Raw genomic sequence first — 24804 nt, 5'->3', positions numbered from 1 at the left:
TCATTGTAAAGTTCCGAACACTGGTAAGGCTTAGCTGGGAAGCGTTCAGCAGAAGAGGGAGACGCAGGGAATGATAGATGTCATCTATGTACCAGTGCCCTGAAAGACATTGCCTAGTGTACTTCGTAGAAGCTTGAAGTTACCTCTTGATGTTTTGGAGAAGCTGCAGCTGTGGGGGCACGGTCTGTTCTGCGGCGCGAGCAGCTGCTAAGCCACCCTGGCTTTCTTTCCGTGAGTCCTTGGGAGCTGTCTCTAGAGAAGGGTCTCTGAACCTTACCACGACGGACTTCTTGGGCCAGGGAAGTCTTTGTTGTGCGGGCTGTCCTGTGCAATGTAGACACCAGTAGCACTCCCACAGTTATGACAACCAAAAATATCTGTACACATTACCATGTCCCCTGGGGGCAAATTGTCCCCAGTTGAGAAGTCCTGCTCTAGATTATGGTAGGTCAGCGTGTTCTGGGAATAGGTCTCCTGCAGCTGACCCCAGTCAGGCCCAGGGCCCACCCTCTCCAGTAGGACACAGGACTCTCCTTTCTGAACACTGCTTTTCCTGTCTTCTGTAAATGGCCACATGAGATCATCTTTAGGATATAATTTTGGATCTGTGGACTTTCAGAAGTAAACTGTTTAAAGGGACAGTTTATAAAAGGCATTGAGAAGGAGTGCATTTAATGCCATTTTATTCATAGGCTATTTACATTATTCAGTTAATATGAAAGGGGTGACTTAGGATGTATTTTTTAGGTACCCCCCCAATTACTACACTATCAGCACCTGCCTCAGTAATCAAATACTAAGCTCCTTGAAGGCAGAAATATATCTTTGGTTACTTGATAAATGCCAGGTATTTAGAGTAGATGATCAAAAGTCGCTGAATAAATACTGAATGAAACATTAATGACTGGCTTTTTGGAACAGACCTGAACGTAACTGTCTTCCTTGTAAACATACCTAAATTGAACCAAAGGCTAGAAAACTATTAATGGAATGGAATGGAAATTATTAATCAAGAAGATACAGCCTGGGGAGCCCGGGTGGCTCGGTCAGTAAAACATCTGACTCTTGGTTTCAGCTCAGGTTGTGATCTTGGGGTCATGGGATGGAGCCCGCATCAGGCTCTGTGCTCCGCATGGAGTCTGCTCGAGACTATCCACCCCCCCCCACTCCACGTGTGCTCTCTAATAAATAGATAAATCTTTAAAAAAAAAAATAAAGAACTCAAAGACTTGCTTTGAGAGTTAAATGAAATACTGCACCTAATCTACCTAACACAATGCTTGGCACATGACATGTATTATATAAATATTAGTTACTCTTGTTACTGGTTTGATTCAATCTGACATTTCTTACTTTGGGAAGATAGAGAGTAACTGCTTATCTTTTGGCATCAGTATTTAACTTGAACACTAAATACCTTAGGGAGTTCTATATTCAAAAAATTACCACTGTAACACAATATGGTACCAAAACGGTGACCTTTATTGAGAACTTTCAAGCACTGAAACCTGAGGAAGTATTTTTTAGTTGAGTTTATCGAAATACTTCAGTTTTCCAGCTGGATCTGGAATTATCTGTTAAAAAAACAAATTATTCATTTTTAAAAAATGTTAATTTTTATTAAAGTATAATTGACATACAATATCTTATTAGTTTCAGGTATACATCATAGTGATTTGATATTTTTATACATTATGAAATGATTCCCATAACAGGTCTAGTTCTCATCTGTCATCATACAAAGTTATTACAATATTGACTATATTCCTTATGTCATACTTTTCATCTCTGTAATTGATTGGGTAACTGGAAGTTTGTACCTCTTAATCCACTTCATCTGTTTTGCCCTTTCCCAACCCACCTCCCCTCTGGCAACCACCAGTTTGTTTTTTATATTTAATACTGTTTGGTTTTGTTAGTTCATTTGTTTTGTTTTTTAGAGTCCACATATAAGTAAAATCATATAGTATTTGTCCCTCTCTGACTTATTTCACTTAGCGTAGTACCCACTAGGACCATCCATGTTGTTGCAAATGGAAAGAGACCATTCATTTTTAAGCCGAGTAATACTGCATCGTGTATATACACCACATTTTCTTTATCCATTCATCTCTTGATGGACACTTGGGTTGTTTTCATATCTTGGCTATAATAAATAATGCTGCACTGAACATAGGGGTGCACATATCTCTTCAAATTGATGTTTGCAAATTATTTATTTTAAAAGCCAAAGTACATCGGTAGTAGTCTGATATCAGTTGCTCATCTCTTGACTAAAGAAGATAAAGATGATTTTTGTGTCCTAAATTATATATAGGAAAACTGGATTTGTCCTACCTACTAATCTCACCTATCCCAAAAGGCAAATTTGTTAATAAATTAACATCTGTATTCAAGCATCCCAAAATTTACTTACAGCTCTTCTCTTGGCCACCAGGCTTTCATGACATCTTCAGGTTTGATCTAATTAAGTCAAACACATTAAGAGAGCATGGCTACAGATGTTAATGTATTTTTAAAGTTATCTGCTGATGAAATGTTGGTATGCCACAATAACCTGAAAGGCGGCAGTGTGTTCAAATGGATTTTTAAATTTTTATTTATTTATTTAAAAATAATTGTCATACAATATTGTGTTAGTTTCATGTGTATATGATAGTGATTCAGTATTTATATACATTATGAAATGTCACCACAATAAGTCCAGTCAGCATCTGTCACCATATAGAGTTGTTACAATATTATTGACTATATTCCCTGTGCTGTACTTTTCACCCCCATGACTTAGTTCATTTTATAACTGGAAGACTGTGCCTCTTAAATCCCTTCATGTATTTTGTCTGTCCCCCTACCCCCATCCTCTTTGGCAACCATCAGTTCTCTGTATCTATGACTCTGTTTCTGTTTTGTCTTGTTTTTTTTAAGGAGATATATAAATATATATATATATTTGTCTTTCTCCGAGTTATCTCACTTAGCATGATACCCTCTGGGTCTATCCATGTTGCCACAGATGGTAAGATTTAATTCTTTTTATGGCTGAGTAGTAGTCCACTGTATATATACTACATCTTCTTTATCCATTAAATGGATTTTTTGGAGGTCCAGAATGCAACCTTTTAATCTCAAACTGCAAAGTAAAAAAATACTCAAATATATGAAGTAGTATGTTCAATAACTATTTAGTGAATGAACAAACATTCTGAAAGAAAAAAAAATGCTCCCTCCTTAACAGGATCACAGCCTTCGAACCCTACTATATTTTTTTGACATTTCCTATATGATTTGACCTCATATTAACTATATTATTTGGTAGTTATAGGTAAAGTACATCTGCCCCTATATATAAAAAGTAACCTATTGTAATCAGTTTACAATAGTTCTATATGCATTTTCTTCAGAATTTTTCATCAGCCTATAATAAATATTATATAATTTTTCAGGTATCACTTCAAGAAGTATTGTGTCTGCCAATTTATAATCTCTCTGCATTGAAATTCAATTTGCAAATACTTATGGAATGATATGGTACTGTGTGCCAACAGTGTGCTGGGCAGTGAGGGGTACGAGGATAACTACACTCAAGTCCCTGTCTTTGAGACTTGTCCAAGCATGTGGGGAAGATGTGTGTGCACACAAGTTTTTGACGCAATGCACAAGATGATCATGTATGACGCAGGCTGTGCCTGAACGGAGGCTGAGATGGCATCAGGGAAGGCCTCAGAGTGGAGGTGGCATTTAAGTTAGTCTTGAAAGATGAGTAGAATTTAGGGAAGGGGGAAGATATTCCAGGCTAAAGACCCGAGCAAAGGCACAAAGGTGTGAAAAAGCAGGGCTTATTTTGGGGAAAAGTGAGTCATGGGACTTGGTGGGAACACAGTGTGTGTGCACGCATGCGTTGTAGGGAAGATGACCCGGGAGAGGGTGGTAGACACAAACAGTGCAAAGGCTTGAAAGCTGTGCCAGGTATCTGGATTTTGTTGTGTGGGTACTGGAGGGCTGCTAAAAGGTCCTGGTTTGGAGAGAGAGTGACATGCGCTAGAGAGGAGACAAGCTGAGGTCAGGGCAACAAATCAGGAGGCCTGTGCAATATACAGGAGAGAAGTGAGGCAGATCTATTTTCAAACTCTTCCAAACTAGCTGCTGCCCTCACAACAGTCACTAGAGACTTCACATTTCCGCTACTTCGCTGTATTCCCATTCTCCATGCCACGTGACACTGGTGTACCTAGTCCCTTCCTCACAGCTCACTCTATTCCTGCCACACGGGCCCTCTTGACGCTTCTTGAACATGCTAGGCTGGTTCCTGGCCTCAGGGCCTTGCCCTTGCTTTTCTTTCTGCACTGCTCTATGCTTGACTTGCTCCCTCTCTTCACTCACATTTCAACTGAAATGTCATCTTAGAAGTCTTTCCTGACCACTTAATCCCTCACCCCAGGCACTATCCCACCAACTCTCATCAACCTGTTTCTAAAAGCATTTGCCACAATCTAAAATTAGAATTAGAATGTAACCCCGAGGGTAGGGACCTTGGCCTGTGGTATTCACTAATAAGTACCATCTGCCTATTGTAATAGTTTGAATAGTTGCCATATAGCAGGTGGTCAAGAAATGTCTGTTGAAAGAAGGCCCATAGAAACAGAGAAGAATTGTGGTTGTCAGGGACTGGGGGTGGGGGAAATGGGGAGATGTCAGTCAAAGGGTGCAAGCCTTTACTTTTAAGATGAGTGAGTTCTGAGGATGTCATGTACACCATAGTGACTATAGTTAACAATACTGTTTTGTGTACTTGAAATTTGCTAAAAGAGTAGATCTTAAGTGTTCTCAACACACACAAAATAATGTAACCATATGAGGTGATGGATTTGTTAATCAGATTGTGATCGTTTCACAATGTATACATATGTCAAATTGTTGCATTGTATAGTTTAAATATCTACAATTCTGTTTATCTATTTATACCTCAGTAAAGCTGAGAACAAGAAAAGGAATGCCCAAACACAGTATGTGATTACATATGTGAATGTTTTTGGTGGGAGAATTCATGGTTTTCGTCAGATTCTCAAAGGGGTTTGTGGCCCCTCCAAAAGTTAGTCAAATGGATAGTCAACATGTTTTCTGAAATGTAAAACACTCATCCTCTAATACCCTTTGTAGTTAATTTGTACCTCTTGCAAGCTCTTGCTGATCTCTCAATACAAGCGTGTGATCGATGGTGAGGTTATTCATCACTCACTGTTGGTTTTGCTACAGCTCCTGCAGAACATGGCCCCTACCTTGAAGACCATCCAGAAATGCCTTCTAAGGCTTCTCAGGCGATGCCTCTGTAGCTTCTGATTCCTATTTCTATCTGGAAGCCTCACAGTCAATAATTATAAGCTAACCTAATGCCTCATGTATGATTTAAAGTACCTAGTGCTCAAAGTACCTTTAATGCCTACCTTCATGTTTATCTTGGAGATCCATCAGATATATGTAAAGGTAAATAAATTTGTACTGTAACCTTAACTTTGACCCACAAAGGCAAAGCTGTTTTGCAAACTCATCAAAAACTGGTTCAAAATCAGTGAAATGTTACTTTACCCAATCCCCAATCTGAGTTAGGTTACAGAGTGACTTTCTACCTCTCATTGTCTATGAGTAATGGTACTTTTTGTTGATTTGCTAAAGAAGAAAGTCTTAGGAATCTGTATTTTTCTTTTATCCTAAGATAATGATTTCTTCCTCTGATGCTCTAGTATTTGTCAATTTCCTAACTATAGTTTGTATAGAAGTGTTGATTTTTAGAAGATAAACATGTTATTTAAAAAAGGTTCAAGCGAGTTTCCAAATTGTATTTTGGCCAGAGACTACTTCAGGAATTGCCTATAAATTATACAGCCTCCCTAAATGAAAAGATACACCTATTTCAATCTTCCTTCAACTGATAAGGACAGAATCATTAGCTTCAATGTTAATTAAGCCAGATTTTCTTAAAAGTTTACTATATACAGAAAGGTCTTGCTTGTGACTATTTTCTTGGCCTACAATATAGGAAGAAATGCCATACATGATCCCTAAGACCTCTGACTTTATTCTATCAGATCTCTACTGTTCCCTTTGGGTTTTTTTTTTTTTTTTTTTGATGGTATATTTCTCTGGATACTTGGCTTTAAAATTCACAGCATTAAGTCTCATATTCTGCTTTCTCCAGTTTCAGCTACTCTCTCTACGGTCCAAAGAATGCCTGTACTCTTATGATTTCTGTCTAGTAATGTTTACTTCATTTACAAAATCGAGATAGTTCTATTACAAAGAAAGATTATTCTAAGGTTGGCATTTTAAAAAATCAGTTTGACTTACTGTTTCACTACCAGGTTTCCAACCAGCAGGACAGACTGAAAGGAACAAAAATGGGCAAAAAGACAGTTTAAAAACAGATTTCAGTTGTCTTCAGCAACTCTTGGTTTTTCTTTTTCCAAAATGACACTGAAAAGAGCCTATAACAATGAGAACATTTCTAGGCCACCAAACACTTGACTACTGTTTGCTTGCCCGCTTGCACCAAGAATTCCAGTCACGGAGTTTATCAGCAGGCAGCTAATCTATGTCCATTTTTGACAATTATGTCTAGTTACAATTACAGTATAAGAAACCAAGTTGAGTGTTCCCCTAATAAAGTTGGAAGGTTTGGGAATCTGGTGAACTGACAGGTCGGGGCATGGTAAAAACTTCTCTGAATTTACATAAACTTCCAGTATTAGCTTATCTTTTGTTTTCCAGTATTAGCTTATCTTCTGTTTTCTGCAGTACTGTGTACTGATGCCACAGTTTGCTGTTTGTCAAATAAGAGTTTAAAATTACTAGGAAAGTGGCATTTCCCCTTTATTTAGAATGCACCCTTATTCAGGCACTGAGTTACACTTTTGAAAGGAATATATAACGTATGTTCTGTTTTAGCAAAATCTGACCTTTTCCATTTAGCTACTGCAAAAACTTGGAGTAAAAGGACGAACTGATAGATTACTAGTGTGATACTGACAGCTGTGAGGAAAAAAGCTAAGTCAAATAATGTACACATGCAAATAAAACCTGCATGACTAAATATTGCCAGACTGGCACGTTTTAAGTTTAGAGAAACATAATTTGAAAAATTACAGTAGCAGAAACTTTTCTCTGTGGACTGTGCAAATAATGAATATTTTTGCATCTTATTCTGTAAGTAGGATATATTAGTGATATTTTGTTAAAAGCACTTTAAGTAACAATTGGATCTGCTAAGAAGATCAGGTAATAATTTGAAAATAATCAGGGGACTTTGGAACCATCCAAATTACTTTCTGACTAAGAAACGAAATTAATCATGCTATCATCTCTCAAATGAAAAAATCAAAAGGCTAAGATGCTTAAAAGGAAAGGGTACCTTCTCCATGTTTGTCAGTGTACTGGAATGCTTGAACCAAACGCAGTGTCTCATCCACTGATCTACCGACAGGAAGATCATTCAGAGTAATCTGCCTTAGTACTCCTTTGTCATCAATAATGAAGAGACCCCTGTAAAACACAAGAGTGGTACAGGTGAGGTCATTTCATCTCAATTAAGACAAACATTAGTTAATCTGATCCCTGTGCTGTCCACATGGAAGGATGTTCTACACAACCAACAACACACTACCTACCTGCTTGACTGGTGTACACACACACACACACACACACACGTGCAAATACACCCCTGTCCCCATACCCAAGCTTATCTGCTGTATAATTTGGGATTATCATTGTCAAATGATAGCTTTAAAAATTTGTTTTTTTCTATGCAATGTACTGTTGTACTTCCATTTAAATCTTCACGAGTACTAGGTTTGGGATTTTATTGCACTGTTAATGAAACAATGAATCTACATAGCAAAGTCTTCCTCTGGGTGAAAGAGTGATCCATCTTTCTTATCACTGGCTGTTTAGAACACCTTTGTATTTCCTTTTTCGGAGGTGGAAAAGACAAAGTCCCAATACAAGCGAAGTTACCTTTCCCTCTAAATCTGTGTATGTGTGATTCACTTTTTTGGCCTAGGGAATAATGGAGTAGTTTCACCTATAAGACCTGCTGTTGAGATGGAGTGGCATTGCAAGAGTTAAAGCAGACCAGAGAAAAACAAAAATTTCAAAAGGACTTTACTGTCTTTATTTCGGTCAATATGGATTTCAACCCAATATTTGGTTTAGAAAAAGATCTCAGGTACTAGGGCTAACTGCTTGCATACAAGTATTATACATAATAATGAGATTTATTTTTAATAGAAATACATGGAATTACTTATCTATTATGTGAATTTTTTTTTAAAGATTTTATTTATTTATTTGAGAGAGAGAGAGAGAGAGCACAAGATGGGGGGAGCAGGAGAGGGAGAAGCAGACTCCCCACTGAGCAGGGAGCCCGACGCGGGACTCGATCCTGGGACTCCAGGATCATGACCTGAGCTGAAGGCAGTCGCTTAACCAACTGAGCCACCCAGGCGCCCCTGAAATTTTGTTTTATAATCATATTAAACATTACTAAAATGTTCCTGCTTATCTTACTATATATATATATATATATTTTTTTTAAAGATTTTATTTATTTATTTTGACCGAGAGAGACACAGTGAGAGAGGGAACACAAGCAGAGGGAGTGGGAGAGGGAGAAGCAGGCTCTCTGCTGAGCAGGGAGCCCGACGTGCGGCTCGATCCCAGGACCCTGGGATCATGACCTGAGCCGAAGGCAGACGCTTAACAACTGAGCCACCCAGGCACCCCACAATATATATTTTTAATGAGCACCATGACATCTGAACCAACTAGAGCTCACTCTCCTTTGACTAGGTCAACTTGGCCAAACTCGGGTAAAACTTTTAACTATCATTCATATGGGTGTTCTTTCATGTAGCTACTTCTACAGTAGAAAACGGTTGTCATTGGTGATGAAGTTTGTTCTGAAGTGCGTGAGTCTGATGTGAAATTTTGAACTTACTTTGGTAACCAACATCATACCAACACACAGCACACAAAAACAAATATGCCTTGGGTGCCTGGGTGGCTCAGTCGGTTAAGCAGCTAACTCTTGATTTCAGCTCAGGTCATGATCTTGGGGTTACTTGGTTTTACTTGGTTAATGTTCAAATAATTCCAAATTTTAAAATAGCTTAATAGCTTCAGTCTTTATAGTGGCATATTTACTTTTTGGGAATTAACTTAGTCATAAACTCTATGAAAGGAGAAAACATTAAAGACTTGGCAAGTACAAAAAAAGAAACTATTGGTAGTGACACATGATACAATATGAATGAACCTTGAAAACATATGCTAAGTGAAAGAGGCTCGTCATAAAAAAGTATATATTGTAGGATTCCATTTACATGAAATGTCCAGAATAGGCAACCAGAGAGACATAAAGTAGGTAAGTGGTTGTCCAGGGCCAGGGGAGGGGGATTGGGGGAAAGGGAGAGTAACTGCTAATGGGTATGGGGTTTCTTTTTAGAGTAATGAAAATGTTCTAAAATTGATTGTGGTGATGGTTGCACAATTCTCTGGCTATACTAGAAACCACTGAGTTGTATGCTTTAAATGGGTGAGTTGTATGTGAATTATATCTCAATAAAGCTGTTATTAAAAAACATAGGATTATAAAATACTGGCACCTTCACATAAAACATTTTAAAAAACTACTAGCACAGTAAAGCAAATTGACAATATAATTATAATAAAATTACAACTCTTTTAAGCTAAAGTTGTCCTTTTACCAAAGACTTCTAGTAGCACTTCCTTAATTTGTCCCACTCCCTAAGGCACAAGTTTGCTAAATACTAGGATACTTGCATTTAGAAAAACCATTACTGGAGTCATTTTAGAAAAGAGGAGAAAGAAATAGGCAAGGAGTCTGGGTACCTGGGTTCAAGTGTGGGCTCTACCATTAACTGATTATATAACTTTGGCTAAATTCATGGAATTCTATGAATCTGTTTATCTGTAAAATGACAGGGTTGGTCAAAGACCTCTAAATAATCCTCAAGCTTTAACAGACTATGATACTCACATAATTTAAGTAGGGCACTTACCAATTATTTTAAACATATCTACAACATTTTTGCAAATAGAGCAAATAATTCTTCTTTATCAAACCTTGTATCTTCTAACTCCATTTCAGGGAGGATTACAAATATATTTGGATTTGTCAAAATATAAAACCACTGAAAGGTACCTAAGGGTATGGCCTGAGTCCTCCAGATATACGCCATAGTCCTTTGAGATTTGATGGGTCAGATCTGAAAGAAGTGGAATCCTTATTGGCCCAAGTCCTCCTTGTCTGCGAGGGGTATTAATCCTATAACAAACAAAACATTTACCACTCAGAGCGAAGTAAATGTATCCAAACAGCACTGTTTGTCTCCATCACACACATATCAATGAACACACAACACACACATTCTCTAACAAAAATAGGCTAAAACACATTCTATTTTTTACCTTTACTCCAGACCTAATATATTCATTTCCTTTAAACAATAAATATGGAGATACATATCACATTTTTAAAGTATTGACATACTGTATTTTACCAATCTCTATTGCTAGACATTTAAACTATTTCCATTTTTCTTTTGCTTTTATCAACACTGCTGGAAACATCTATGTATTCTCAACTTTGCACACTTATTTGATTAATTCCTAGAAGAGGAACTGATGGATCAAAGGATATGCACTGTCATAACCATAACCTTAGAATTGTGATCACAAGACAAAGCCTTGAGAGACAGAATACAACTGGATATTTTAATATTCTGAGACAAAGGAATGCAAAGTCCATTTGAAGCAGGGAAGGAAGTTAGTTATAATCTCAGACACATCAGTCAGATTTAAGCATTCTTTTACTTGAAACCAGGGAATCTGGGTGTCCCAGTGGGAGGGTACTGACCAAGCAGCTAGCAAACAGGGAAATACTGCTCCAGATGTCTGCAGCCCCAGTTCTGACATCCAAGTAGAAATCTCTGGTTGATATGAAACCTATCCAGCTCAGAATGCATCCCCCACAAATTCCTTGAGAAGCCAATCCCAAATTATTTGGGAGGATATAACTTTTTCCTTAGTGGATTTATGTTGTAATCCTACAAAGATTTAGAATTACTATAGAAGTGATGACGCAAATTAAACCCATCGTTTTCACTTTGTGATTCCAATTTAAAATGTATAATGTGAAATTTTATTCAGTTTATCAATAGTAAAGAAACATTTTTAAAAGAACTTTAGGCATGCCATATTTGTCTATTAGATTTGCAAGAATTACTTAAGTTCTTGGAAGTTTTATCTGAAAATTGAGACACAAAGCAAATCAAATAAATATATAACTGCATTTAAAAATACTTGAAAGAATTAATTACTTAAGAGAATATAAATTGTAGCTCCTCACCAGTTAAAATTTTAGTTATATATATGTATGTCTCTATATAATTGTAAATGGATAAAAAGTTGTTTTGAATTTACTTTAATGAAATGAATATTAACTTCTAAAACTAAGATAATTCTGAACCATCTTTATTGTGCATAGAATCTTGCGCACAGAATTTTGGACATGAAAAATTTACATCAACACGCACATTTCAGATTCTGAAACATACTGCCTCACTGCTCTCCAGAAATGCTCAACCAACTGTATGTGTGAGAGGACCATTTCTTCACACTTTTGTCATCACTGGATGAAATTTTTCAATATTTGAAATCTTAGCCAATCAGGGGAAAAAATGGCATCCCTTGTCATTTTAATTTGCAGTTCTTGGCAATTAATCAGGTGAAACATCTTTTCACGTTTAATGAGTTAAAAAAAACATTTAAAAATTAAGAAAATCAAAGCTTCTTGAAAAATAATTACAAAAGGTATTTTGAGTTTGACTTAATACTAGACAACTATGTAACAGAGAAATGGAATTTTAAAGAATTTTTTCCCTCCAGATTAAGGCTACCCAATTTATCATAATAAAATAATCATACAACTCAGTTGTGTTTGCTATGGATATTATGTCTTTTGCACTGAGCTTTTTTCCCAATTTGGAAATGTCCTACAAAATCCTTAAGCATTTTTACCATAACTTCATTGAACTGGTAGCTCTCAGATATATCTATTCCCAAACTGTTTGATAACTATATTCCAGGGTGCCAGGCTGGCTCAGTTGGTAGAGCATGTAAGTCTTAATCTCAGGGTCATGAGTTCAAGCCCCATGGGTGTGAAGCATAATTAAAATAAAATTAAAAAAAAAAAACACCCCTATATTCCTATCACAATGAGAGTTGTCTGCCTATAACTGAAAAGTAAATCCATTTTTCCCCCCTACAAAACTAAGTGTAAGATACTGACCAGGCCAAGTGGGTAAACTGTGAATCAACAGAGCATGCTACCACTTCAGTGTTTATAGATCTGAATTCTTCAATCCTATCACCAAAGGCAATGATTTCAGTTGGACACACGAAAGTGCTGAAAGTTAAAAAAAAATTTCAGTATTCTCAAAATATGCATATACTTAAAGTTTCAAATGACTTAGTTTTTACAAACACCTTTAGTATAGAAAAATGCATATTAAGAACAATTTTATATATGAACATTGTCACAATGCAGCTGTCTAGAAAATTATTTGATCAAATATCATTTAATTAAAAAATGTATATTACAGAGTTCCCAATTACATCTCAACAAATGTTATTTTTATAACTTAATGGATCCGTGGTCAACCAATGTTCCCTTCTCCGTTACGGCAGCACCTCGTCCTATTTCATTAGCTTTTATTTAACAATGCTTTATATTTATATAGTGCTTTACAGCTTTCAAAGGATCTATACAAATTTTCCATCATTCCACTTTTTTTTAATATTCCTATACCACTCCTATGAGCTAGATGCACTGATCTTTATTTCAGAGATGAGAAAATGCTCTTCCATCCCCCTCCCTTTCTTGATAAGGTTCCCTTCTACCTTGTCTCCCAGTCCTCTTGTCAGAAAGGCATGTTTAGAGAATATTACCTTAGGGTAGTATTTTCTGAACCATGTTAGGGACTCCTTAAGCCAGTTTATGGAGTTCTAACTAACATTTTAAACAAGTGGAATAGAAAATATGAGAATACTTTATATACAGGAAGGGTAAGTCATGAAACATATGTACATACACATACATATCTGTGTGTGTGTGTGCGTTCAGGAGTGATACTAAAAATATTGAACAACCTTAACTCAAAGTTGGCTTTAGCTCTGGAGGTTTCTGAAAGGGACCAGATGGGAGGGGCAACTTGGGGAGGAGGTTGGGAAAGTGGCTATTTACCATTTGGTATGGAAGTGTTTCAGGATTTTAATGAGCACGGCTGTACTGGTGCTTATAGACTGAATGTTACCCTGTATGTATATGTAAATGTATTGGGTGGCAATGAAAAATGGATTTTGTACTGTGTTCAGGTCATGGTCAAGAAAGTCAGAAGAACACAGACTGAGGGGACAAATTCCTACTGCAGCCCGATACAGGCTTTTCAGAGGTTTCGGCTGTTCAAATGTAGGACTGCCACATGCAGGCAGACAGTTCTAATCTAGATTATATCCCTGGAAACCTGGGCTATGATATGTATTTTTAATATTTTCCCAAAGGTAGGAATGGTCAGCCCCTGCCTGCCTTCCTATTATTCCAACAAATGCTACCTAGAAATACATTTATCCAACTTCTTAGTGAAGACAGAGAAAAAGTTCTGGCAAAAAACTAAAGGGTTATGTTTTTGACTTTCATACTTGCAGACTATGGCAAATGTCTCAGAATTCTTCCTTTCTAACCAGGCCTAATCTGGCATCGCATGGAAACAGAAAGAAGCGATCTTAGCTTCTTGCCCTAGGAGGCCACTGGTGACATCATGCTTTAGATATGTCTTATTCATTACGGAGTTTTAAGTAACACTGGGATAAACAGGATATTTGTCTGCTATATTAGACTAATTTTGAAACTCACGTTTAGTGTCCTATTTATTTAACAGATGTGTTAACTTTTTGGTTTTATAACAACATGAATTTAGAAGGCCTATCATTTTTATATATTAAAATTTGTACTTCTGGTTTCTATTAGAAAATAAGTTATATCATACATTTTAGCTAGTCAGGCCAAAGTACAAGTTGATTAGAAAGAAGGAAGTTCGTACTAATTTAAAAGATTATGTATTATCCACATTTATGACTTGGTTTAGTCTCAGTGAACTAATTTTTCTGAGAATTTTTCCTATTTGGATTAGAGTAGGGGTCAGCAAACTTCAGTCCACAGGCCAAATCCAGCCTACCTTATTTTTTGTAAATAAACTTTCAATAGAAAACAATATTCATTCATTTGTGTATAGTCTATGGCTGTTTTTGTGCTATGATGGCAAAGTTGAGTAGTTGCAATAGAGATTACAAGGCAAAAAATATTTACTATGTGGCCCTGTACAGAAAAATTTGCTGACCTCTGGCCTAGAGACAATCTATAGAGATGAGCTTAAGTATATCCTCCCTGCAAGTTTAAGGTTTTATTTACACAGTTCTAGGTTAGTCCTAATGGAAAAAGACCTTAATATACAGTGGCAAAATAGAAGTTCTCTTTTTTATAACCAAAAAACATATTCAAATAGAAAAAAGATAAAAGTCAGGTTAAGTCTCTTTTTGTTACCTTTTCACTTTCGTGGAATTTGAAAAACACTCCAAATAAAACTATATCCTCAATAAGAATGAAGCTGCAGGAGTATTTATTTGAGTCAACTTTTTATCTCAAGTGCTCACCATCAGAGTTAAAGAGAAAATTCCCCCCAATAAGCATAATTTATATTAATAGGCATTATTTCTTAAGCATATGCAGTATTTTCAGGAAAATGTTCAAACCACAGGAAAGCAATAGATGCAGCAAAGAATAAAAATGATAAAACCATAGTTAAGTGGCATCATCATTGTAAAGGGTTAATTTTCTAGTTAAGAGAGATACATTAAACAGATTTGTGGTGTAAGTCTTGCTATTAAATGCTTTCTCAAATATCCATTTTCTTGCCTTAGTAGGTATAGCTTAATATAATTGTAGCTTTCCTTTCTTTGATGATTATATTATAACACAATCGTGTAGATTTAACGATAAAGTATTGGGGTCAATGGGTTTTGGTTCTGAAATACATGATAGACGTTACCTTCTTGAAAAAGTTCATCTCCGCTTGCCTTTTAAGAACCAAGAGCTAAATAAAATAATTTGTACTTGATGTTCTTGAATAATGATTGATCATGACTGACGTTTTAGGACCTGTACATGTATTACTTACAAATCAAGTGGGTAGAAGAAAAAAACCAAGTATTTCCCACGATAATCGGTCAACTTGAGCTCCTTGAATTCTCCATTTATCACAGCTGTTCCTTCCCAATAAGGTGCTGGCTTGGAAACTAAGAAAGAGAAATACATGATGTTTTACAACACTGAGAAAATTGGTGGGATGACAGAAAGACATCTTTAGGAAATCACTAAAAATTAAGGATTCTAAACCTTTGGATCTCTAGCAGTCTGGTGAAGCTTATGGACTTTTTCTATGGATAGTGTTATTGAATGCATAAAACAAAATATATGGATTTACAAAGGAAGCCAAGTATATTGAAATGTAATCATCAAAATAATAGAAAACAAACTGGTGATATAGTAATACATATACCCTTTTATTAACACTTTAAGACTGCAAGATCTATGGGGCGCCTGGGTTGCTGAGTTGAGCAGCTGACTGTTGACTATTGATTTCGGCTCAGGTCATGATCTCTGCCCCCCCACCCCCACTCCACTCATGCAGTGCCCTCAGCACAGAGTCAGCTTGTCCCTCTCCCTCTGACCCTCCCTTGGCTCTGTGGGCAAGGACTTGAACGCGTGCGATCCCCTCCCCCCGCTTAAATAAATAAATAAATAAAATCTTTAAACTGCAAGATCTAGAAGTGGTCTAATAACTGTCCAAGACAGTGATGAGTTTAAATTTTGTTGCAGGATACCTGCAATTATGTGGCATAAAAATATTTGTGATTCTCTTGGCAACAGGTACAAGCAAGTACTGCTGAAGCTAGTGTGATTTGTTGCTGATGTTCATAATGGAAGGAAATTCTAAATTTCAGTTGTAGGTTAGTGAAAATAAAGACTTTGTTTTTCTATGCATGCTCACAGACCCCCTACATTCCATCCCTGCACTAAATATTACTGGATACTTCATTAGAGCCCCTCCAAGTTAATCAACTTCCTACAGTTCAAATAATTAGATTTTCCTTTTTCTAATGGCAGTCTTCTAGATGTACTCATTTTTTAAATGTTTGTCCCGTTTCTCACATTCACACAGAAGACCTGGTGCCACACTCAAGGAGTAGGAAATCTGCAAATGTCAGGTGAGAAGTTTAAAATCCCAGACCATGGGATTATTTTCCCAGAGGGCTCCGAACAGGTTTCAAGTGACCTGATGGTAACTGAATAGTTCATGCTGCTCTCTTATAAGGGCATGCTGTAATTCTAGCCAACAAGCTTTCATAATAATGTACCTTGATCTTCTGTTAACACATTCACATGGCACTTAAACTTTCAGAATCATCACATACATTGAAGTCAATACTTGATTCCAAGTTTGACTAAGGTTCCTAGAAAGTAAGGCTTACAATAGCCAGCATTTTTGATCACTCTGAAAATGAAGACAAACTTAAGATGAATTTCTCTGTGAAGCTAATATATAACACATGATTATTTACCTTGAGCCAGAAGGCTACCTCATATAAATATCCTGACCTAGTTAGGTAAAGGCCATGAGGGAGAACTGGACAGAAGGGAACTTAACTGTATATGCTTTATATACATTACTGAAAATGCTACTCAAGTGTGAGGTTATAATTGTAATGATCTGTTAAAATGACACTCCTTAATGATTTTAGCATGTAGGGAAAACCAAATCTGAAAAATAATTTTTTTCTGAAAATTGTGATTTTGGAAATTTGGGGTTTTTGACTTAAGAACTGCAGTGTTCTAATAGTTTTTTTAATGGAGTCTTTAGGGTTTTCTATATATAGTATCATGTCATCTGCAAATACTGTAAGTGTTGTTCGAAGAAAGAAAAGAAAAAGAACTCATCAATTTTTAAGGCAAAAAGACTGCAATTACTTTATTAAGATCTATAAATGGAATTCCCAAAGCAACCCCCTGCAACTGTTACAAAACAACAACTGTCCCAAATATAAATAGCAGCATTAACAAAGATTCTGGCAAATGCAGAGCAGTAAAGAAGAATGTTTAAATCCCTTCTTCCCATATCTGCCCCCCCATCAATTTAACTACTGTTAACATTTTGATGTCTTTCCTTCCATTTTTTTTTAAACACATAAATTTGGATCATGTTGCACCCATTTTTAAAAAGGGAACAGTAATGAGAACTGAGTAATATATGGAACTGTTAAATCACTGTATTGTACACCTGAAACTAATATAACACTGTATGTTAACTACACTGGAATTAAAATTGAAAAAGGGGGGGGGAAGAGTAAATCATTAACAGTTTTTCATGTTACTAAAATTTATTTAAAATTTAATGGTTCTATAATATTCCATTTTATGAATAAAAGTCCTCCTCTCTTTAATTCTAGATAAGCCTACATGTGACTCAGAAATGTAGCAGATATCTAAACTCTGAAAAGGTTTGCTGGTAAAGGCAAATCTATTATTACTATTTTTTTGCTTCCATGAGCAGACCTGAATGGGATTTGTTTCTTATGGGAAATTTATGTGATGCCAGTAAATACTTAACAGGCTGCCATATTTCAAAATATCTTCCCAAGCCAAGTAAAAGCAACGGGACTTGGAAATACTATGATTTTAAAAGTGCAAGACTGGCTCTTTAAAAACAAAAATCTAAAAGTAACTTCCAGTTAACTTTCAGTAGGAAAGAACTGCAAATGTGTAAGGAGGCAAAACAGTTTTTCTCATTTATGGCTCCCACTCCATCCTAAGTTATAACAACATCCCGTTTAACACTGAGGATTCATAATTCATAATCGTGAAGCATTACTTTTGTTACTGAATACAGGCAGGGAATATGCTGTAACTGAACCAAATATGTATCCACAGAATACCAAATAATCGTAGGAAAAGCTGATTATTTAAAAGCAAGCAAGAGATAATCTTTATCCTTTAGCCCCTGGCCACCTCTTTTTGGCCAATCTTAACATCCAGATGCAGCAGGCCACAAGTTTCTCAGTATCTAGTCTGACGTGTCCTTCCTGAAAGTGGCCATTAGCTGTGTACACTGGACAGAAATGCAAATAACAGAAAGCCAAATTGGCAGTACACAAATTTGCCACAAGGTTTATCATCAACCCAAATGCATTACTTCCAACCACTCCCCCCCCCCATTTTCTTACAAGGAGCCTCCCAAGTACAGCCTATAACAAGTTCTTCATTTTTTGAGAAACACAAAGAATACCCACTAACTATACAGGTTTTGGGGAAGGTGGCTTTTAATAGTCTTTATAAGATGCAGTAACAAAAAAAAAAAGAAAGGAAAACGAAAGGTTTGCCCCCCTGAGCATTTTGGTTAGCCACTTTTCTGTTTAACTTTCTGTGAACCATTATTCAACTTTTCAATGTATTCTTCCCTGAAATAGTACTTGAAAATAGACGCGATGTGCTGCAGGTACTTTTTAATGTTTGAGGAAGTGCTTCAGTTTGCACAACATCCTGATGCCTACAAACTCGGGGCCGGGGCCACCCTCTTTCCCTCATCTGCGGTAACCACTACCCTCATTTGGGGTAACCACTACTTTTTCCAAAATCTGATTCGTGGAACCCATCCCTTTCTTCACAGCTGGAACCCCTCTCCATCCCCCTACCCCGCCCCCCAGGCAGGCCCGCCCAGGGACCTAAGGCCGCCCAGAGGGTGCCGCCCAAGCCAGGCCCCCAGGTACTACCAGGGTGCACGTGTCTCCGGCCCTCTCCACCTCCCGCCTCCCTCTGCTACCCCCCACCCTCCCTCTTGGCGGGGCACCACCTACTCTTGGCTTTGCTGAGGTGCAGGGAGTGGTCGGCGACCGAAACCCGGGACGCCTCCCCTGGGTACACTTGTCCACCCGCGTAGAAGTGGCACTCCTCTTCGCGGGTTCGGGGCCTCTCTTCTGCCTCCCAACCTCGCAGAGCTCCGACTGGCAGGAAGAAGAGCAGCAGCGGCAGCAGCAGCTGCAGCAGCAGCCTTCGGCTCCGGCCACAGGCTGGAGTCGTCGCGGCTGGCGGCTGCAGCGGCGCCTCCATGACCACGCGAGCGCAAACACACGTCCCTTGGCGCGAGCGCGACTTCTCCCGCCGTCAGGGAGCTACAGCCGCGCGCCCGGAGCCCGCGTGAGCCGGGGCGCGGCCTCGCGAGACCTGCTCCGCCCCCACCCCGCCCCGGCCCCCACCTTGTTCCCTGCTCCACCCACTCCCTCTCCCCCCGCCACGTGGGCTCCAGCCCCGCCTGCGCGCCCCCAGCCGGAGTTTGCGCCTGCGCCCTGGGCTGGCCAGGGCCGGGGAGTTTAGCCGAACTCTGTGAACGGAAGCCGCCCAGTGGCCTCGCGCGAGTGGCCTGGAGCGCGCCGACCCTCTGTCCAGTTTTAGATATCCTTCCACGCCTATCTCTTGGGCAAAGCCTCACCACCGCACACCACCCCCAAAGTGAAACTAACCTATCTGCCTTTGAATGGCTTAAATTTTGTACTTCTCACAGTTACTCGGTTTCTCCTTGAAGCGATGTTTGTGAAAAGTGCCAGGACTACTTGCTCAAGCTGCAGCCCTTTTAAGTCCCCGGAAAACTTGGAGAAGAAAGGTCTCGCCATTTACTCTTCTCAAGCAGGCAAGAGCAAACAGGCAGTTTGGTGACTTAAGCCTGTCTCAAAGGTTTTTTTTTTTTTTCTTTTTAACTTAAAACTTGGTAAGTTACCAGAAAACCAAACTTTCTCCCAACACAGCGTTGTTCCATCTTCTGATAATTACCCCATCACATTACAGGAGTCTTCGGCAGCCCTTAACGCTCCCCAGGATCCCTTCTAGCTTCCTGTGGGCTCTTGTCTTCTTTCTGAATCCCGCAAAAGTCATCCTGTTTCCTCCATTAGACTGTCAGCTCCCTGGGGTTGAAATCGTTGCGTAATTCATCTTTGTTTCCCAAGGCACCTGGCACTCTGTGAGCATTTGCTATCGTAAGAACTTGATTTTCTAAATGACACCTAATGTTCCCAACAGCCTGTCTTAGCTTCCAGTTGCTTTCACATATTATATCCTTGCTCCTTGTGATAACCCTTTGAAGCAGATAGGAAACCTGATTTTTTCCAAGCTCAACCCTTACCCCAGTCCAGCCCATTGTATACCTTGGAAGAGTTTGATGGGAATAGGGCTGAAGGTCCCTGGCACCCTACCCCCTCTTTGGCTCCCTCAGGCCCCCAGCTCCTCCCCCACCCCGCGGGTCTTTGCGCCTGTGCTCTGGGGCCAGACCCCGGCCAGGTGGTTCTTAACCCCAGAAAGACCAATTTGTGGCGTCCACCGTGTCTCGTCCGCCCTCAGCATTGTTTTAGACGCTGCTCATCCTTGCAGGCCCATTTCTTCTACAAAGCTTAGCTGGAGATGGCCTCCGGCCCTTGCTGGTGACTGGTCTTTTGCACTCAGCACTGTTTTAGATCCTCTCACCCTTCGGTGCCCACCTCTTGCCGGAAGCCTCGCTTCCGCATGCCAGCCTGCCTCCTCACCAAAAGCTGAAACAAACCGTTCTGCCCTAGAAAGGCTTGCATTTTATACCTTTAACATTTACTCTCCTTTTCCTTGCAGTGAGCGGGTCAACAGCGATGACTCCCCCTCCCGTTGGATCCCTTTTACGTCCCGGGAAAACTTGAAGAAAGGTCTAACCTGAAAAGCCATATCTGGAGACCATTTATTCTCATCCAGTGAGAAAGGACTCTTCCAGCAGGAAAGTCAGTTTGGTGACTTAAGACTGTCTCAAGGTGTGTATAATTTTTAAAAAATTAAGACTTGATAAGTTCCTCGAGAACCCTTTCTCCCAGCAGTTAACCCCCTCACTCACCCATTTGTTAGGATGGCAGGTGAGAATTGGGGGGAGAGATACAACACACACCAGAAAGACAGCGGCCACTGGCAGCCCTTATGCCCCGCCCCCATCCTTTCTATCTTCCCCTGAGCTCTTGTCATTTTTCTGAATTCTGCAGAAGCCATCCTAACAGTTTGTCTTTCTTCTACTAGACAGCTCCCTGGGGTTGAAATCGATGTGTATTCATCTTTGTTTCCCAAGGCTCCTGGCACTCTGTGAGCGTTTGCTATCCTAAGCACTTGATTTTCTAGATGACACCGAATGTTCCCAACAGCCTGTCTTCCCTTCCAGTTGCTTTCACAAATTACATCCTTGGTCCTTGTGACAGCCCTTTGAGGCAATAGGAAACCTGCCCTTTCAGACTCATCTCTCACCCCAGTTCTGCCCATTTTATGCTCTGGTTTTTGTTTCCTGACACCTCTTTCTTGTGGGCAGAGAAGGAAAATATGAAGCTACCTCTCTTTTCTGAGGTGGGGGGTAAGCTTGTTCTTACCCATAACATTGTCTGACAATTCTTCACTTTCCGGGGGGCTGTAGACAGGAGTCCTCTGACGAGGTTGCTCTCGGTGTTCGCATTCTTCTCCTTCCCTGGCCTCCTGTTCCACATGGAAGGGGAACGGGATCCGAGCGGTTCGGGACTGAGCCCCAAGGATTCGGCCCAGGCCTATGCCCCGAGGTCGGATTCGGTGATCCATGCTGACCGCTGGACAGCCACCGAGCCTCAGTGAATTCTAGGCCCTAGGCTGGGTCTCTACGTTTGAGAACTGGGAGAGGAAGCTTGAGGAGAGTGTTATTTCCTGACACCTCTGTTCTAGGCTGAGCTGAGGTGCCACAGTTGGCAGCAAGGGCTGCCCACCAAGTGGGCCCAGCGACCTTCCTGCCCGCTGGTGAGAGTGGCCAGGGCGGCCAGCTCTCAGGCACAAACTGTGCTCCCCTTAGCTCCCCTGGAACTCCTTGGCAGAGGACATTCTAGGTGGCGGTTGCTCTGAATCCTTCTGTCCAATGAAAGCTCCTGAGCTCCTGCCTTGTGTAGGCAGACATTGTGCTGTCACAGTGGCAGTCGCGAGGGAGCTGGAGGTGGGGGCCCTGCCCCCAGGGCACTGACCGTCCAGCTGGAGTCAGCTGCCCATAGTAATAATACAAAATTATCAGGCACGGAGGGGGTGGTTCTATATATAGGATGCATCTCAGAAACACCTGGGGAGCTTAAAAACATTCAAGCGTACCGACCAAGCCCTAGAAATGATTAAGAGGTCCTTTGGAAGGGGGGGGGGTCCCAGGAAGCTATGGCTTCACAACTTAGGACTCACTTCTGATGCATATGACAGGAGAAATGCTTTGTGACTTGGGAAGCTCGGTCATAAAAAGGATAGTTTCTGTCTTGCACTTGGATTACTCATTCTGGGGGAAGACTTTCTGTCCAAACTTTTTTTGAAGGAAAATTCCTAAAACATGTAATTTAAATTTTTAAAATGTATAATTCAGTGGTTTTAGCATAGTCAGCATGTTGTGCTTTGTGCTCACCACTATTTAATTCCAGAACATTTCCACCACCCCCCAAAAGAAACTTTATGCTTTTAGTAGTTAATTCCTCCTTTCCCTCTAGCCCCTGGCAATGACTAATCTTCTTCCTCTCTCTATAGATTAGCCTATTCTGGACATCTCATATTCATATAAATGGAATCTTACAATGTGTGTCCCTTTGTGTCTGGTTTCTCTCACTTAAGTATAATGCTTTCAAGGCTCATCTGTGTTGTAGCATGTACTGGTACTTCATTCCTTTTTTTTTTATTGTGGTAAAATATACATACCAGAATACCATTTTAACCATTAAGAGTATAGTTCACGACATTAAGTTTGTTCACATTGTTGTGCACTCAACTCCACAGTTTTTAGTATGCTTCAGATTTTTTCATCTTCCCAAATTGAAGCTATACCCATTAAACAGTAAGTCTCCATTCTCTCCTCCACTCAGCCCCTGGAAACCACCATTCTACTTTTCATCTCAGAATTTCACTACTGCTGGTACCTCATAAAGTAGAATCACATATTTATCTTTTTGTGTGTGGCTTCTTTCATTTAAGCTCAATGGTTTCCATGTTGTAGCATGTATTGATACTTCATTCCTTTTTATGGCTGAATAGTATTCCATTGTATGGATGTACTAATTTTGTTTACCCACTCATAAATTGATGGGTTTTTAGGTTGTTTATCCTTTTACTTATTCATTCATTAATTCCTTTATGTATTTTAATCTCCATACCCAGTGTGGGGCATGAACTCATGACCCCAAGATCAAGAGTTGCATGCTCTACCGAATGAGCCAGCCAGGTGCCCTGGTTGTTTATACTTTTAGACTACTATGAAATAATGGTGCTATGAATATTCTTGTGCAAGGTTTTTTTAATAAGATTTTATTTATTTATTTAGAGAGTGTGAGTTGCGGGGAGAGACATAGGGAGAGGGAGAGAGAGAATCTCAAGCACACTCTGCGCCGAGTGCAGAGCCCGACTCAGGGCTCGATCCCACAACCCCAAGATCATGACCTGAGCCAAAATCGAGAGTCAGGTGCTCAACCAACTGAACTGCCCAGGTGCCCCTCGTGCAAGTTTTTATGTGAACATACGTTTTCAGCGCTCTTGGGTGTATATCTAAGACTGTAATTGCTGGGCTATATGGTAACTCTATGTTGAACTTTTTAAAATACTGTCAAAGTGTTTTCCAAAGCAGCTGTACGATTTTACAGTCATACCAGCAATGTGTGATGGGTCTGGTTTCTCTTCATCCTATTCAACAGCTGGTAGTTTACATTGTTTGGGTTATAGTCATCCTAGTGGATGTGAACAGCATCTCATGGTGGTTTTGATTGGCATTTACCAAATGACTAATGATGTTGAACAACTTTTCTTGAGCTTATTGGTGATTTGTATATTGTCTTTGGAGAAATGTCTATGAAAATCTCTTACTCAATTTTTTTTAAAGATTTTTATTTATTTATTTGTCAGAGAGAGAGAGAGCACAAGCAGGGGGAGCAGCAGAGGGAGAGGGAGAAGCAGGCTCCTCACTGAGCAAGGAGCCCGATGTGGGACTCGATCCCAGGACCCTGGGATCATGACCTGAGCCGAAGGCAGACGCTTAACGACTGAGCCACCCAGGCGTCCCTCTTACTCAATTTTTTAAAAGATTATTTGTGAGAGTGAGCAAGAGAGAGAGAGTGCATGAGTAGGGGGAGGGGGAAAGGGAGGGAGGAGAAGCAGGCTCCCCGCTGAGCAGGGAGCCTGATGCGGGACTCTATCCCAGGACCCTGGGATCATGACCTGAGCTGAAGGCAGACACTTAGTCGACTGAGCCACTGAGGTGCTCCTGCTTTTCCTTTTATAACAATCGGGCCACTGTCTTTTGTGGGGTCCACATTTGTTCCCTAGAAACATAGTTTTTTTCTGCATTTTCTGGCAGTTCAGTTTGCATCTAAGGCTGTCATTTTATTGTCCCATCTGGTAAGGACAGTTCCAGCCACAGCCTCTAGACTTAACTTGTGTTGAGTTAGACACTATTTCCTGTGATCTTCAACTTATAGGAGACACCAGCTTTCTGAAACCTTTTGTCATTTGCTTGGTAGCAACATTTGTCCCTCTCTCATTCTAGAAGTCATCTACCACGTCACGAGGACACTCAAGTAGCTTGTGGAGAAACC

General features: G+C 39.7%; 1 protein-coding gene across 2 annotated transcripts; it reads right to left on the bottom strand.

Moving 5' to 3' along the window:
* Positions 1-1461: 1461 nt before the first annotated feature.
* PRDX4 (peroxiredoxin 4) lies at positions 1462-19387 on the bottom strand. 2 transcript variants are annotated; one of them, XM_032389671.1, is made up of 8 exons: positions 19039-19387; positions 15306-15423; positions 12362-12478; positions 10214-10336; positions 7403-7533; positions 6343-6377; positions 2417-2463; positions 1465-1574 (listed from the first exon to the last, which is right to left on the bottom strand). In XM_032389671.1, exons 1-8 carry the CDS (start codon positions 19289-19291, stop codon positions 1571-1573), a joined length of 828 nt encoding a protein of 275 aa, XP_032245562.1. In that variant the 5' UTR covers positions 19292-19387; the 3' UTR covers positions 1465-1570. The 2 variants fall into 2 exon arrangements, with proteins under 2 accessions (XP_032245561.1, XP_032245562.1); XM_032389670.1 differs by lacking the exon at positions 2417-2463 and having other exon boundaries at positions 1462-1574.
* Positions 19388-24804: the final 5417 nt, after the last annotated feature.

This window comes from Phoca vitulina, unplaced genomic scaffold (assembly GCF_004348235.1).
Source record: "Phoca vitulina isolate PV1807 unplaced genomic scaffold, GSC_HSeal_1.0 scaffold55, whole genome shotgun sequence".
Taxonomy (NCBI): Eukaryota; Metazoa; Chordata; class Mammalia; order Carnivora; family Phocidae; genus Phoca; species Phoca vitulina.
The sequence above is the reverse complement of the archived record's forward strand: the minus strand, read 5'-3'. Positions and strand labels throughout refer to the sequence as shown.